The sequence below is a fragment of the Monodon monoceros genome, unplaced genomic scaffold (assembly GCF_005190385.1).
Source record: "Monodon monoceros isolate NGI ecotype Baffin Bay Population unplaced genomic scaffold, NGI_Narwhal_1 Super_Scaffold_4, whole genome shotgun sequence".
Classification (NCBI taxonomy): Eukaryota; Metazoa; Chordata; class Mammalia; order Artiodactyla; family Monodontidae; genus Monodon; species Monodon monoceros.
The window spans coordinates 32,374,728-32,392,862 of record NW_021703781.1 but is presented as its reverse complement, the minus strand read 5'-3'; the positions used below and the strand labels follow the sequence as shown (position 1 = coordinate 32,392,862).

The 18,135-nt window shown below is 37.2% G+C and overlaps 1 protein-coding gene across 9 annotated transcripts in view; it reads right to left on the bottom strand.

The window, feature by feature from the left end:
* The window catches only part of CCSER2 (coiled-coil serine rich protein 2), a 419,884-nt gene that overhangs the window by 368,841 nt on the left and 32,908 nt on the right, over positions 1-18,135 (bottom strand). For all 9 annotated transcript variants that reach the window (XR_003796987.1, XR_003796986.1, XM_029244982.1 and 6 more), the window contains 2 exons: positions 14,797-16,252; positions 13,464-13,660 (listed from right to left, as the gene is read on the bottom strand). Coding sequence is in view for 7 of the 9 variants with exons in the window: in XM_029244982.1 (XP_029100815.1) it covers positions 13,464-13,660; positions 14,797-16,213 (1,614 nt within the window). In the remaining 2 variants the exon portion in view is untranslated. The remainder of the gene's footprint in view (positions 1-13,463; positions 13,661-14,796; positions 16,253-18,135) is intronic.

Below are 18,135 nucleotides of genomic sequence, written 5' to 3'. Positions count from 1 at the left end.
GCATGTGAATATTTATAGCAGCTTTATTCATAATGGCCAAAAATGAAGCAACCAACATGTCCTTTGATAGCTGAATGGATAAACGAACTGTGGTACAATGCAATATTATTCATCAATAAAAAGAAATGAGGTAGCAAGCCACAGAAAGACCCAGAAGTATCTTAAATTCATATTGCTAAATGAAAGAAACCAATATGAAAAAGCTATGTGCTGTATGATTTCAATTATATGACATTCTTAAAAAGACAAAATTATAGAGATGGTCTATACATTAGTGTTTGCAAGGGGTTCACTGCAGGAAGGGATAAACACATAAAATATAGGGGACATTTTTTGGATGATGAAACTATTCTTTATGATACAAGACATTAAGCATTTGTCAAAATTCAATGATCTTTATAGCACAAAGAGTAAATCTTAATGCATGCATATTTTTTTTTAAGTTTATGAAACAACCTCACTGAAGGAGGTGAGGGGAATAAAGCACTGTCCAAAGTAACTGTGGAAATGAATGGAGTCTGCAAGACTAAAGGTAAAGGAATTCTATATAAACACCTTACTTTAATTGATAAAGGTGTTTCCTATGGGGGTACAAATTAACAGTTCTTAAATGACTAATCATTTAGGTTAGAACAGCAACTTCAACAACTCCTAAAATTCATAAAAGGCATTTAACTCCTCAGCCTCAGTGTCCTCACTAACCATAACTAGTTTATAACATCTATCTGATCCAACTCACAGAATTCAGTATTTTCTTCATAAATATTACTAACTATGCATCTACTCTATGCCAGGTCCTATGCTAGGTAAAAGGGATCTGGTAGTGAACTAATTACTCTTTTTTTTTTTCTTTAACAAACTACTTTTATTTTTTTAATTCATTTTTATCCAAGTATAGCTGACTTATAATGTTGTGTTAGTTTCTGCTGTACAGCAAAGTGAACCAGTTATACATATACATATATCCACTCTTTTTTAGATTCGTTTCCCATATAGGTTATTACAGAGTACTGAGTAGAGTTCCCTGTGCTACACAGTAGGTTTTTATTAGTTATTTTACATATAGTAGTGTACATATGTCAATCCCAATCTCCCAATTTACCCCTCCCCTGCCTTTTCTCCCTTGGTAACCATAAGACAAACTACTTTTAAATTCACTAACTTTTTCTCTGAAACACAGGCTTTGACCCAGAAGGAGTTTAGACAGTCCAATAATTCCATTTTTATGAAAAAAGAAAAAATGCTCAGAAAAAAATACTCATGGTCCCAGTACACAGACAGGAAGTGTGTATAAAGATCTGAAATAGAGATATTGATATAATATTTAAATTATATCTGTCTTATTCTAAAATCTGATTTGTAAACATCACTTGTCTTTCTGATTTGAGATACAAGATTTTTCTTCCTTTCCACTTTATTAATTCCACAGCTTCATCTCTAATTTCTCTCTACTTCACACTTTATACTATTAGTGTGCAGATATTCCTCTCATACATCACAATTTTGTGATCCCTCCAGGTCACTGTACATGCTATTCTTTATGCCTAAAATGCTCACCCTCCCTTTTCCTTGACCAGTTGGTCAACTTTGTATCCATTTTTCAAAACTCAACTCAGATGTCACTTCCTCTTAGTATATCATGCACATGCTAACACAGCATGCATGATATCACTTAAAAATTATACTATTTTGAATTCATAAAGGACAAAGACAGCCTTATGCATATTCAGTAATTTCAGCACTTAACAGTGTGCCTGAAACGCAGCAGAAGCTCAATAAATAATTACTGAATTGAACTTCATATTAAACAGATTTAATCTACAAGAAACAATATAGAGTGAAGAAAAACATTATGTCTAAAGGGTCACAACAACCATGTGTGATAAATTTAAACTTTGTTTTTAAACCTAAAAGTTACATTAACAGGCCAAAAAAGAAGCTATGCTAGTAATTAAATGGACATGGGAAATTCACTAGTCTAGCTAAAAAAAAGGAAATTAAGAAAAATTTAGTTTTCCCATCTCATTCCGTCCCCTTATCTGTAAAATAGTTAAATGAGTTGGATTAGATCCCTTCTATGCATTCAAGTTCTGTATTCTGTATCAGAGCATACTGTAAATATTAATGTCAGTTTGAGATTTTCATTTACCTATATCAGGACGGTCTCAACTTTCTGTAAGCTGTCCCTCCACTATTACACCTATGCTAATGTCACATTTTTACTTACTTGCAACTTGCCATTATGACACGTGGTACCTTAGAAACTTACTTTGTAAATAGGTTATGTCACAATGTGTATGGAAAAATACTGAATAATATTAAGCATTATATTTAGTTTAAGGGTTTCCATTTATTTTGAATTAAATGGCATGTCATCATGGCACCCATTTCAACAAGTATGTTTTGAGTCTTAATTAGTGCCAGAAACCTAAAAGAATGATGAGAGAGAGAAATATCAACTATATTCAAGACATGTAGTAGGAACTGGAGATTAAAAGCAACTAGACAGACCTGTATAAAGTGAGCACAGACCATGGAGAGCCAGTCAAGGAGTTTACATTTGACATTATAAGGAATGGGAAAATCATCAGGAAAATAACAAGTCAAACTGACAATTTAGGATGATTCTGGCAAAATGAATGAGAGCAACAGTACTAATCATAACTTCTAAACGGGAGGAGGTGACACTTTTCTCCCCTACCGTCAATGAGTAACTGAATTTCATCAGCTGTACCCTCTAAACCCGTTTTCAAAATTGCTGACCCCACTACATCTTCACTCTGCCGTCACTTTAGCCCAAGCCACTACCACCCCTCACTTGAATGACAGCTTCCAGCATACTTTCTCTCTCTCTTCTAACTCTTTTTTTTTTCTTAATTTATTTATTTACATTTTTGGCTGTGTGCAGGCTCTCTCTAGTTGTGGCTACTCTTGTTGTGGTGCACGGGTCTCCCATTGCAGTGGCCTCTCCTGTTGTGGAGCACGGGCTCCAGGCGCACAGGCCTCAGCAGTTGTGGCCTGCGGGCTCCAGAGCATAGGCCCAGCAGCTGTGGTGCACGGGCCCAGGTGCTCCACGGCATGTGGGACCTTCCCGGACCAGGGCTCGAACCTGTGTCCCCTGCATTGGCAGACAGATTCTTAACCACTGCGCCACCAGGGAAGCCCCCTAATTCAATCTTTATACAGAGCGTTTTTAAAATGTGAATCAAATTATGTCCCTTTCCAGCTTAAAATCCTCCAACAGCTCCCCTTCAGTTTTTAGGATAAAGATTCAAACCCTTTGTGCTCCATAAAAGCTCTATACTAATAGCCTCCTCTCTCCTGCCACTCCTCCCCTCTGTGTCAGTGCTCAGGCCATACTGGCCTTCTCATATTTCCCCAAACACTCCATGATCCCTTCCTACTTCAAGGCATTTCCATATGCCGTTTACTAAAACACCTGACATTCTTCCAATTACATATACCCTTTTTACCTACTGTATCCCTGGGCCAACTAAGCCTAAACATCATTTCCTGAAACAGCCTTACCTTACACTCACACCAGACCAGGTTTTCCAATAATACACTTTCACACTTTGTAATTCTCCTTTGTAGCACTTTCTCCACATATCGATTGAAGATAATGAGTTAGCTAAATATTTCAACTACATGTGCCTTAATAGAATATAAGCACGAAAACAGATCCTACAGCTGCCTTGATCACTGTATCCTCAGTGCTCTGCACATGATGGTCACTCAAATATGTTAAATGGATTGATGGATACCTTCCACTGGGGGTCAGAGGAAGAACGGCGTAGCAATGACAACAAAGAGAAAACTAAATGCCTAAAAATTTTCCATAGACTTTTCATTGGTTTAAAAAGTTAACTTCTGAATCTTTAAAATTATCTGCAGTGTTCTAATGTAGGGGTCAGCAAACGTCTTCTCAAAGCCCAGATAGTAAATATTTAGGTTTGTGTACAATAGTCTCTATTGTAACTACTTAATAGTGCCACAGTAGCATGAAAGCAGCCACAGACTACATGTAAATTAAACTTTACATATACGTAAATTTACTTACAAAAATGGGTGGGGCTTCCCTGGTGGCGCAGTGGTTGAGAGTCCGCCTGCCGATGCTGGGGACATGGGTTCATGCCCCTGTCCGGGAGGATCCCACATGCTGCGGAGCGGCTAGGCCCGTGAGCCATGGCCGCTGAGCCTGAGCCTGCGCGTCCGGAGCCTGTGCTCCGCAACGGGAGAGGCCACAACAGTAAGAGGCCCGTGTACCACCAAAAAAAAAAAAAAAAAAAAAAAAAAAGGGTGGGCAGCCTCAAGGCTGTAGCTTGCTGGTCCCTGTTAATATACCCCAAAGAAACAGGAAACAGAAATTAAAGCCAATAAAACTAAATACGAAAAATAAAAACCAAATTTGATATTCTAGTATTCCTCTGCTACATTTCTAGACTACAGGAAATTCCAAAATTCAGTGCAAAAAAACCTATGGGAGTCCTATTCCCACATAAATTACTGCTAAGAATATTATGATATTCAGCATACATTTAAGTCTCAATAAACTCTAGCAACATCAGCCATGAAGGTAGAAACCCAAATCTAGCCAGCTGTTCCCTTAGTAAAACACAGGAAAAAAATGTGTAATAAAACGTGTTAGCATCATGAGGCATAACTACTTACTGATGTGTCAAAAGCATTCAAGCAAGAATTTGAATCTACATTTCAAAGTAAAAAAGTTTCTATTTAAATGATAAGGTTAAACCTGCCTACTATGTGAACATAAGTCAAGGCTGATAAAATAGAAAAATAAAGCTAGACACTTTCAGGGAAAATCTGGTTCAACCACTTCTTTAGCCTTCCATAAAAATCCTTCCAAAAATAAAAGCACTCCATGTGATGATTTAAAATTATCAATCCCTAAATATATCAGTGTTAGGAAATCAGTCATTGTGACATTGTAATTCAATTCCTCTGCAATGAAAGCTCTTATATTGGTCACAGCAACACAGCAAAGAGGGTTGCGATTCACTGTACAACAGTGAAAATGTTTTTGCCTCTAATTGTTCACATACAATATGATTCGGACAATATTTACTAACAAAAAAAATGCTGTATTTCATGTTCAAAAAGGTTAAATGTCGACTAAAAGTTTCCTGAGTTTTAAAATGCTCAGTTATCCTGAGTAGATATAAGGCTGAAAAACAAGAATACCGGACCGAGAGTACAACAGTCAGCAAGCTAGTTCCCGACCTATCAATATCAGTTTACTCAACGCATCTAAACTCATCCAAATCTGAAGCAAGAGTTATAGTAACTGGTCGATAGCTACTTCAAAGGATTATTATAAAAATACAAAAGATGATAAATTAAAAATATACTTACTGCAGCAAACAAAATAACTTCAAATCAGTACCTATGTCAGAGTCCTCAAGACCACCCCCAGGTTAGATGGTTCACAAGAAGGACTCACAGGACTCAGCAGTCATAGATATTCACAGCTAAGATTTGTTCCAGCACAAGGACACGAAACAAAATAAAAAAAGGAAAAGGTTGGGGCTTCCCTGGTGGCGCAGTGGTTGAGAGTCTGCCTGCTGATGCTGGGAACACGGGTTCACGCCCGTGGAAGGGTCCGGGAAGATCCCACGTGCTGCGGAGCGGCTGGGACCGTGAGCTATGGCTGCTGAGCCTGCGCGTCCAGAGCCTGTGCTCCACAACAGGAGAGGCCACAACAGTGAGAGGCCTGCGTACCGCAAAAAAAAAAAAAAAAGGAAAAGGCACATGGGACGAAGTTGAAGAAACGATGTATAAGCTTCCAAGAGTCCTCTCCCAGTGGAATCGCAGCGTGTGCTTAATTCCTCAAGCAACAAGTTGTAACAACACATGAAAAGTGTTGTCTATTACAGATGTTCCTAAGAAATTCGGTTGTTTTTATTGAGGGCTGGTGATATGGGCACCCTCTGCCTAGGACATACCAAAACTCCAGAACCCCAGAAGGAAAGCAGGTTCACAGCATAAACCACATGCACAGCTGAGGCACAGTGAACCACTCTTTATCACTTAGGGAAAGTTTTGTATCACAGTAAGGGAACTGTTTACCAGCAAAGGGCCAGCTAAGGAATAGGCAATCTCAGGCCTGCTGTGTTAAGTCTTTTTTGCACAGCAAGTATATTATGAAAGAATATCACTGAGGGTAAATTATTATGCCTCATACCAACTTCAGATGGATTAAAGTCTTAAATGTAAAAAAATGAAGACAACAGGAAAATAATAAATGGCTAACATTTGCTGAGCTCTTGCTATTTCCCTGGCATTAAGTATTTTATATGTATGACCTTACTTAAGGTTCACAGCAATTCCAGGGGGTAGTCCGAGATGATACTCAAAATACTCAACAACCATTATCACATAGCTGTTAAAACATTCATGCATGTACTTCCTAATATCAGCCCTATAGATATGTACTGTTATTATCTCCATTTTATTAAAAAAAAAAAAAAAGGAACAGAGACTCCAAAGATGTACAACTAGTACATGACAGTGACGGGATTTTTAATCTAACCTGTCTCAGAGCCCTGGCTCTTGTCTTTATTACACACACACACACACACACACACACACACACACACACACAGTAAAAACCATAAAGAAAAACATTACTAAATTTAATTACATGAAAATTTAAAACTATACATGGTAAAGGCAACAAAAAAAGTCAGAAGCCAATGGCTGAGAGAAGATATTTGTGACACATTTAACAAGAATTAAATTCAGACCACACAAGAAACTTTTTCTTATCAATAAGAAAAAGACAAACAACTCAGTAGAAAAATCAGTAAATAAGTAATACACAGAAAAGGAAACCAACCAGTAAATATATGAAAACATTATAAAATTAATAGTGATATAGATGCAAATTAAAATGAGTATCATTTCACACTCAACAGACTGGCTAAAATTTAGATAATAGCAAGTGGGCTAAGATGAGGAGCAAGAGAAATTTTCATTCACTGCTGCAAAGTATAAATTAGTAGAACCATTTTAGGAAGATATTTGGCAGCATCTGGTAAGGCTGAATATCCACAGATCCTCTGATCCAGTAATGCTATCCCTAGGTTTATATCCTAGAGAAATTCTGACGTATATGATCAAAGAAACATGAGTAAGAATGTTCACTGCTGCATTGTCTTGATATTATCAGTGAGGAATAACTTGAATGTCCATTAGCAGAGGAACGGAGAGCAAAAGAATGGTATATTTAAATGATATTATACAGTAGTAAAAATAAATGAAATAGACCTATAATATAAATACACATGTACCACAAAGACATAAAACTGAGTAAAAAAAAAAAAATCACAGAACATCATGTATCACTTATGTAAGTTGTAAAACAGACACACAAAACAATATCATGTATTATCCACAGATACATAAATGCATTAAAGGTTAAAAAAAAAAGATGGCCTATATAGCATGGTTTAGAATTCATTGTTTTAAAGTAAGACACATTAGAAGAAACTCATTTTTATATTTGCTACTAGGGTGCTAATGAATGAATTAGCAGGGATCAGTAATCAGGAAAGAAAAAGTGAACATCACTACAAGACCATAAGGATGTTTAAAAAAAAATAAGATAATCCTGAACAACCTTCAACAACAAATGACATCTTAGATGAAATGGACAAGTTCTCAAAACCAACACAAGAAGAAATATATATATAAACCTTAATGGGCCAACATCTATTTTAAAAATTAAATCTGTTCTTAAAATTTTTTTCCCAAAGAAAACTCCAGGTCCAAAAGGTTTCATTGGTGAATTCTTTTAAACATTTAAGGAAGAAGCCACATGAATTGTACATAAACTCTTCAAAGGAAAAAAAAAAAAGTAACACTTTTCAACCCATTTATAAAGCCAACATAACCCTTATACCAGAACACCACAAGAATACCCCTCCCCCGCAAAAAAGAGGAAAATTACAAAGCAATCTTGCTCATGAACATAAATGGAAAAAAAGAACATAAATACATATTCAATATTAGGAAATCAAGTTATAATAAATGTTAAACATTTATTATTATAAGAGGATAGTACATCACACTCAAGTGCCAAGTAAATCTATTCCAGGGATGGAAAGGTGGTTTAATATTTGCAAATCAATAAATACAATCTAGGGAATTCCCTGGCAGTACAGTGGTTAGGACTCCACACTTCCACTGCAGGGGGCACGGGTTCAGTCCCTGGTCGGGGAACTAAGATCCTGCAAGCGGCACAGCACGGCCCAAAAAAAAAAAAAGAAATGCAATCTACCACACTAACAGAAATAATAATAATAATTTAATCATTTCAATAAATGTAGAGAAAGTGATAACAAAATTAACATTCACTCACAACAAAAATTCAGCAAATAAAGTAAAAGGGAACTTCTTTAATCTGATGAAAAATATCTACAACCCCCCCACACACACACATATCCACACACACAAATATTAATGGTGAGCTATTAAAATTTTCCTAAAATTCTATCACCATTTCAATTCAACATTATGTTGGAGGTTCTAACCAGTGCAATAAAGGGTGGGGTGGGAGGGGGGGTTAGGAGGGATGTTGAGCCTTTGCAAATAGTATCATTGTATAGTATATGTAGAAATTCCAAAAACATTCACAGGCAAATTATCAAAACTAGTAAGTGGATTTACCAAGGTCACTGAAAAAACAGGTCAAAATATAAAAATCAGGAAATAAAATTTTTAAAGTGGTACCATTTATAGCAACCAAATCAAATACCTAAAAATAATGCAAATATGTATAAAATTTTACAGAAAAGTACAAAATGTTAGCAATAAATATTTCTTAAAGTCCCAAATAAATGGAGGAACAGACCATACCCATAAAGTAGAAGACTCACTATAGTAAATATGTCATTTCTCCCCAAATTGATCTATAAATTCAATGCAATCCCATTCAAAATCCCTATAGGTTCTTTGTAGAAACTGACAAACTCATTCTAACATTTAAATAGATTACAAAAAGCCAACTAGGGAAACCTTGGAAAAGAACAAAACTAGAAGACTTACACTACCAGACGTCAATACTTATTTTAAAGCAACAACAATTAAAGCAGTGTAGCACTGACACAAGGATAAACAAAGAGACCAACGAACTAAAAGAGAGGCAAGAAATACATAGATACAATTACTGACTTAGGACAAAGAAAACCCTGCAGTAGAGTAGGAAAAATATGACTTTTCCAAAATAAAGAAAAAAAAATTAATCTTGACTTCTACCTCATATCATGCACATAAATAATTCCCAGATGGCTTGTAGACCTTAATATGAAAGGTTAAAAAACAAAGCTTTTAAAAATAAACATTGGGGGCTCCCCTGGTGGCGCAGTGGTTGAGAGTCCGCCTGCTGATGCAGGGGACACGGGTTCATGCCTCGGTCCAGGAAGATCCCACATGCCGCGGAGCGGCTGGTCCCGTGAGCCATGGCCGCTGAGCCTGCGCGTCTGGAGCCTGTGCTCCGCAACGGGAGAGGCCTCCATACCGCAAAAAAAACCAACAACATTGGAATATACCTGCATAACTTTAGAGTAGACAAAAAATTCTCACAGTGCAAAAAGTGCTAATAATAAAGGAAAAATGTTAAATTGTTAAATTCTGCTCATCAAAAGACACTATTAAAAGGTTTTAAAAGCAATCCATATATATAAAAATGTATATACATATGTGTATATGTGTGTATATATATAAAATTTATATCCAAAATATATAAAGGATTTTTACAAAACAATTAAGAAAAAATACATAAAGCCCAACAGAAGGCACTTCACAGAAGAGTATGTACTAATGGCAAACAGGTAGTTACCACAAACCACAGGACAAAAATCTCAATGCAATACTACTATACCCCCACCAGAATAGCAAAAATGTGAAAAAAAAACCAGACAACATAAAGTATAAACTAGAAAGTGGAATTTCGGGAATGCTTATTTACTGCTAGTGAGAGTTTAAATGGATACAACCACTTTGGAAAACTGAAAGCATCTAAAGCTATAGACATAAGTATACACTATAATCCAGCAATTCCTCTCCTACATATTTTGTGAACAGAAATGCATAAATGTTCACCAAAAAACATGTTGCAAAATCTTCACAGCAGAAGCAGTAGCCCAAAACCAGATACAATCTAAATGTCCATCAATAGCAGAATAAAATAACTTATAATATATTCACACAATGGATTATTATGTAACAAGAAGAATGAGCAAACAACTAACAAATATGCATATAACATTTATTGGAAGAAGCCAGATATAAATAACACATGTCTATAATTCTACTCATATTGAATTCAGGAATAGGCAAAACTAAGCTACAGCAATAGAAATCAGAACAGTGGTTGCTCCTGGGGTGGGGTAACAGAATGACTGAAGAGCACAAGAAATATTCTGGTGTGCTGGAAATATTCTGTATCATAAATGTGGATGACTGTTAAACAAGTATACACATTTTCAAAATTCCCTATGCGATATGCAAAAGACTTGTATATTTTATTGTATTTAAATTATACCTCAACAAACCACTGTCAATATTTAAGCAAAAAAAAAGCCTAGATTCTAGACAAGTGCTATGCAAAGTAGTCCGTCTACAAACTGTGAGGACCTATAACAAGATAAGGAGCTTGCACCAGACTGCATCAACACACTGCTTTCTTCAAAGAGAAAGTCAGCTGAACTAAACAATGGATTTCAACTAAACTGTTAGTTGTGGACACAGCTGACTCACATTCTAGTGAAGGCTCCTAACCTCAACCTGGACCGGAATGAGCACTGTTGTAAAAAACAACCATAGTGGTGCTTGTGGAGAAGGACACAAGATTAGGAAATGTCTTTGGTGAGACAAAGGAGGCAATGGAGAGACAAAGGAAAATGAGAACAGGCTAAAGTTCTTTTGGGGTAAGTTAGATATACTATTTTAGAAAAAGGAGAAAGAAGAAAAAGTGAGATAATTTAAATAAAAATATAAGATAACAGAGTTAATTCCAAGTATATCAATAAATGCAAACATAAAGGACCAAACTCACCAGTTAAAAACAAAAGACAGACTGTATTTTTTATTTATTTATTTTAAATTTTTTTGCGGTACGCGGGCCTCTCACTGCTGTGGCCTCTCCCGTTGCAGAGTACAGGCTCCGGACGCGCAGGCTCAGTGGCCATGGCTCACGGGCTCAGCCGCTCCGCGGCACGTGGGATCTTCCCGGACCGGGGCACGAACCCGTGTCCCCTGCATTGGCAGGCAGATTCTCAACCACTGCGCCACCAGGGAAGCCCAGATTGTATTTTTTAAAAAATAATAACCTATTATATATCAAAAGAACTGATAGTGAAAGGATAGAAAATATATAAATAAAACTGGTAAAATATACTAATTCTGAAAAAAAAAGAGGCCTTAAGACAAAAAGCATAATGAGGGTTAGAGAGGTTCACTAAACAATGACTGAAAGTCCAATTCACCAGGGAAACAATTCTAAACAGGTACACATGTAACAAAATTAATTTAAAATAGAAAAAAGCAAACAGCTGATAGAATTTTAGAGCATAAATGGTAAATCCACTATCACAGTAGATCTTAACACTCTTTTCAACTTTTACCATCAATTCGCCATCCTTTCTCAGACTATCTTCTTCTTAGATCCAAAGAGAATGACACACAGACACCATTCTGTTCCAAAGCACAGAATGAACACTTTTGTAGTCTCCCATCCCATATACACAAGCCAAATGATCAAGGAGGAAATTCATGGATCTTAGAGACTAATGGTCAATTCAGATGTGTACTGAAGTCTTCCAGAGGCTATTTCATCATTTATGTTACAAGAACAGTGAACTGTCTGAAAAATGTCAGGTACTAGGCAGCTGACTGCTGCCATCTACTGGACACAATGGTCATTTCAACTTCAATCATACTCGCTTAAAAAGTCCTAGTGAGAGAGCACATAAGGCCCTAAACCGTAATCTTTTCTGAACTTCCTTTATCTAACGAAATAAGAGATGCTGCCTCTAAATTAAGTACGTGTCCTCTCCATGTCTGTGCAATTTAACAAGCCTCTGGTAACAACATTTATTTTTTTCCAAGTCACAGGTTTATATGAATAAACCTGTGAAAATTATATCACCTGAAGTCTACCTGGAATTTAATATACCACAAAGACTACCAATTTTCCCATACAACTACTGGAAAATTGATTTTATATACTCAGTAACTACAGGGAATAACTTTAATCACACCAACTATACTTTACTCACATCGCATATAATCCACATTACTTGCAATTTTTCTTAAAATATGCATGTATAAATATATGGTAGGTCCTCTAGTGCTCATTCATATCTGGTGCCCTCGCCTACCAGGCACACAGGAAAATTATACTTCCTGCCCACTCAGTACATAAGATTAGTTCCAGTCAGTATGTTGTGAGTAAAAGTGCCATATGCCACCTGCAGGCCACAGCAGTAACTGCATGTGTGAGATGTGTGAGACCCTCTGCCAGTAACTGCATGTGTGAGATCCTCGTTACCAGAGTGACAAAGGGTCTCAAAAGAACCCCAAGATCAAAGCAGCTTGGAACACTGAAGACAGTTGCCCTAGAGAGTTGTCCAGACCTACAATAGACATTTTAAGAGTAAAAAATAAACTTTTATTGTGTTAAGTCACTGAGAGTTGGCACTGAGAATGTTACCTCAGCACAGCCTAGCCCAGGATTTCTCATCAGCAGCACTATTTACATCTTGGGCTGGATAACTCTTTGTTGTGGGTGCTATCCTGTGCATTACAGGATGTTAAGCAGTATCCCGGTGTCTACCCATTAGTTGCCAGCAGCATCCCTCAATGTGACAACCAAAAATGTCTCCAGACATTGCCTTCCCCTACTGAGAACCACTAGCCTAGCTTAACCTGAACAGTACAGTGTGTCCATATGAATATGTGTGTGTATTTATTTACATACAGCTGACCTTTGAAAAACATGGGGTTAGAGGTGCTGACCCTCCGCACAGTTGAAAATCCACATTTAACTTACAATCGGCCCTCTATATATACACTGTTCCTCCATACCCGCATTTCCGCATCCGCAAATTGAACCAACCACAGACTGTGTGGTACTGTAGTATTTTTACTATTGAAAAAGATTCATATATAAGTGGACCCTCGTAGTTCGAACCCATGTTATTCAAGGGTCAACGATATTATGAATGTGTATGAGAACATATTTAACTCGTGCTATATTATACAAATATATGCTTTATTATGTATTAAGACCAGATGTTTTGTAGGCCTTTAAGAGATATGAATCCCCATTTCTCAAACTAGGAAAGTTAGTTCATAAACTTAAAAACTCCAATCAATATCCCAAGTCTCTCTATAGCAAAGTAAACAAAATGTTCCAAAATGGTATATAAATCCATACATACTATGCTGTTCATCTCAGAGGACTCATAGCTCCCAACTGGGTGGACATTTCCAATGGGCTCCAAGCCCTCTTCATCCCACATGTACGTTCCATCAGAGCTATCAGATGGAGAGAGTTCAAATGAAGAACCAGCTCTGTAATCTGTATCTGGTGAAATCAAGTTGTTTCCAGAAGCATGTTTTGAACATTCACTCCTGTCTTCAGTTGATTTTTTAAAAGAGAGGAAAAAAAAGTTATTAATTCACAAAAATATAATTATTTCTCAGGTTCAAAAAATATAAGCTTTAATAATTTGATATAGCAAAAAAGTTGGCAAAAAAGTATTCATAACTAGAATCTTCTAAATCTAAACAATAAAAAAATCAAGATGCAAAATCTTAAAAATAAACTACTGAAATATTTCCCAATAAAGAAAATTCATTGAGCCATCTTTCACTTCTGCAATATTTCTAGAAATGTACATAAAGCCTCATATTCTTTGAATATTTCCTAAAATATTTATTTTTAAGCACTGCCCGGGAAACTCTTTACTCTGTGTATATCATTTAACCTTGCAGTTGACTCCTTATAAGGAAATAACTTGCTCCAGCAGTCACTCCTAACTAGAAGACCCTCAGGCAGTCAAGGGTTTATGCATATCTCCAGGGATGGCCTAGTCCTTCAACCAGACTACATGCCTATACCCAAACCGTCAGTTTGTTCCTTTTTCAGGCCAGATGGGCACAGAGATATATTTTCTCCAGTATTTAGCACCAGGATTACCAAGTATGAGAAGAAATGTTTAACAGGTGCTATCTCACGCTCAATTAAAAAAATTAAGCTCCTCTGAAAGTTTAACTATTAAGTCTACTAAGCAAGAAATCTAACTCTTCCTTTAAAAAAATGAAAATTGCCTAGGATAAAAAAATTCATTAGATTTGACATAACCTATATTAGTCCATTTACCCTTTGGTACAGCTTTACTCTTAACAAATAGTAGTGATCTACTACCCTAAAGGAAGAGATGGTTTAAAACAGGCTGCCACTGATTGGAGGAAGCAGGGCAAAAAAATAATTTTGAAGCAAGCAGGAATAAGCCTGTGTGTGACAAAGAAGAGCAAAGGTAAAATACCATAAGGGAATGAATATTTTTATGGATGTTGTTTTAGCATGAAAAATAAAACAAGGGACAAAAGTCACAAGGAAGGTAAATGTTGCCCCATTCCAATTTTGTCTAGATCCATCCTTCCATGAAATTGTTAGTATCCTGGTATTAATCAGAAGATAATCCTAAATGGAAATTCAGTTCTATTATCTAGGAGAAAGCAAAAAAAATTAAGGACATTAATATTTACCAGAGACACTTATATCTATCCACTCATCAGTTTTACTGAAGGATTTTTCATTTTCCTTGGGGGAATCAAATATATCCTTTGGTGGTTCATTTTCACCCTTTTCTTCTTTGAGAGAAATTTCCTCTGGAGTTACTCTAGTTCTGTTGGAATCTTCTATATCTATAAAATCATCACTGAAGTCTTCACTTAAATCATTCTTATCAGAAGATGACAGAGAAGACAATGAAATGTCATCCACATCATCACCCAGGTATCTAATTTTAGTATCATGTTTCATGGTCTGGTCATTTTCTGTTCTATAACTATCATTTTCAACTAGTTCTTGGTCCTTATCCTTAGCTCTGTCCTTAGCCACAAGTGCAGCATCTTCCTCTATACATGTGTCAGCCGGTGAATTTTTATTACCATCAACTGTGATAGTCCCAGAAAATGGAGATCGGCCAGATTTCAGTAGAGAGGGATGAACCATCCTATAACCCAAAGTGGAAGTCACACCCGGGCCATTTGGTAAAGCCAACTTCTTTCCACCAGCAGCATAAGGCCTATTAAATCCATACCTTAAATGTTCATTCCCATTGAGTACTTCTGACTGCCGAGAATTTCTTGCTAGCATACTTGACCTCAGAGGCACTCTAATGGGTAGCTGTTGATTCTGATAAGGCTTTGTAAGATCTGCAGCTCTATTGAAGGAATGTGATCTGGTTATAGATGAAGGTGGAAGGAATGAATTCTGAATGGAATGTGAAAAACTCTGTGACCTAACCATTTTTTCACAAGCAAGAGATTTAATATTATCTAGGGATTGTGCTAAGCTTTCTCCAGAACTGCTTCTGGTGGCACAGGAGTTTGCTCTAGGCCTTTGGATGCTACCAGCTGATCGGTTTCCATAAAATCCATTCAACTGCGACTTTGGAGCACTGACTGAAGCATATGAAGTCCTTCCTAATAATGTGCCTTTGGTGAATTTACCCAAATTAGATGGTCCAGACAAAGACTTTTGGTTTAACTCTTCTGCAGATGACACAAACATAGTAGATGTCTTTGCTAACTTTGATGTGAGTAAAGAAATACTTTTCAAACCTCCCTTCATCCCATTTTTATCAAACATTCCTTGAGCAGGTGCATGTTTTTCAGGATCAATTTCTTTATCATGTGAACTCTGAGTACCGTTAGGCTCTTCAGGACTTTGTGCACTAAACTGGTATTTATTTGCCGTTCTCCAATTAAATGAATGGGACAATGAACAATCAGAGCCATTATTTTTGATGTAACTTTTGGCATTGCTACTCTTGGAAGTTCCCAATAAATTAACAGGTTTCCCATTTGGCATTGGCTGCAGTGTACTTCTTACAGGTTTTGTTCCATACTTTGGCAACTTGGAACCCAAAAAAGTCTTGATTTGTGTTTTTTCTTCCATGAGCTATATGGTGCATTTGTTCTTAAAATTTGACAAAATCTGAGGAGACAAAAAAGCAGATTAAACATTTCTAAATAAGGATAATTACATGGATTATTATATAATACGAATGCATATTCTTAAATAAATGCAGCAAAAACCAAAAGTTACTCATAATTCCTACAGAACTCTTAATAAATACTGATTACACTAATTAATAACTTTATGTTAGAAGAAAATAAACATTTTTGTAAACCCTTTTATTAACTTGGGCTATGGATGATGATAGCAAAATCCAGAAATGATAAAATTAGACTACCAAATTTGTATTAAAAAATAACACTTCTACAGCACATCTTCCAATTTCCAATCCAAATTATTTTTTCCATTTTGGGTAATATTATTTCCTTCAAAAATAAAAACGTGACTTTGGTTTTTTTTTGGGGGGGGCGTTCACGGGCCTCTCACTGTTGTGGCCTCTCCCGTTGCGGAGCACAGGCTCCAGACGCGCAGGCTCAGCAGCCATAGCTCACGGGCCTAGCCACTCCACGGCATGTGGGATCTTCCCGGACCGGGGCACGAACCCATGTCCCCTGCATCGGCAGGCGGACTCTCAACCACTGCGCCACCAGGGAAGCCCTGGTTTTTTTTTAAAGTGCACTTGATCTTATAAAAACTGGAATACAATTTAAAACTTTCATTATTAAAGTTACGAGAAGGATGTAGATAAAGAATCCAACAGCACCAAAAAAATTCTTCTGGCATCAAGGGCTGAAATATCAGCTGTCATTTTAAGCAAATATCTCAAAAGAATTTCTATCCAGTAATATAAACATACATTACAGTTAGTGTCAGGGTGAGAAGTATAATGAGTTAATAACATTGATTAGTCCATTAATCTCAACCTCTCAAATTTTTTTTTCTTTAATATTTATTTATTTGGTTGCACCGGGTCTTAAGTCACAGCAGGCAGGCTCCTTAGTTGTGGCATGTGAACTCTTAGCTGCAGCATGCATGCGGGATCTAGTTCCCTGACCAGGGATCGAACCCAGGACCCCTGCATAGGGAGCATGAAGTCTTATCCATTGCACCATCAGGGAAGTCCCTCAAATTATTTTAAAGGTAATAAAAAACAACAAAAAGGTTCAATGAACACAAAAGAGCATAAAAATAAAAAGTGTCCTCTATGTGAGTAACTTTAATAAATTATGTCATCTGATGAGATTACAAAAATGAGATAAAAATATTAAAATGCCCTAACATTAACAAAAATATAATATTGTCACTATATGTTCACTGTGGTTATATAAAAATGTTGTAACACGGGCTTCCCTGGTGGTGCAGTGGTTGAGAGTCCGCCTGCCGATGTAGGGGACATGGGTTCGTGCCCCGGTCCAGGAAGATCCCACATGCCGCGTAGCGGCTGGGCCCGTGAGCCATGGCCGCTGAGCCTGCGCATCCGGAGCCTGTGCTCTGCAACGGGAGAGGCCACAACAGTGAGAGGCCCGCGTATCGCACACACAAAAAAAAGAGACAGACTAGGGCTACCCTGGTGGCACAGTGGTTGGGAATCTGCCTGCCAATGCAGGGGACAAGGGTTCAAGCCTTGGCCCGGGAAGTTCCCACGCGCCACGGAGCGGTGAAGCCCATGCACCACAACTGCTGAGCCTGCGCTCTAGAGCCCGCGAGCCACAACTACAGAAGCCCTGTGCCTAGAGCCCCGTGCTCCTCAACAAGAGAAGCCACCGCAATGACAAGCCCGCGCACCGAAACAAAGAGTAGCCCCCGCTTGCCACAACTAGTGAAAGGCCGCGTGCAGACCCCAAAGCAGCCAAAAATAAATAAATAAAATTAATTTATTTTTAAAAAAGACACAGACTATACATACGTGTGTGTTTCATTTTTCAGCCAAAAATCCACCAGCTACAGTCGAACAAGAAAAT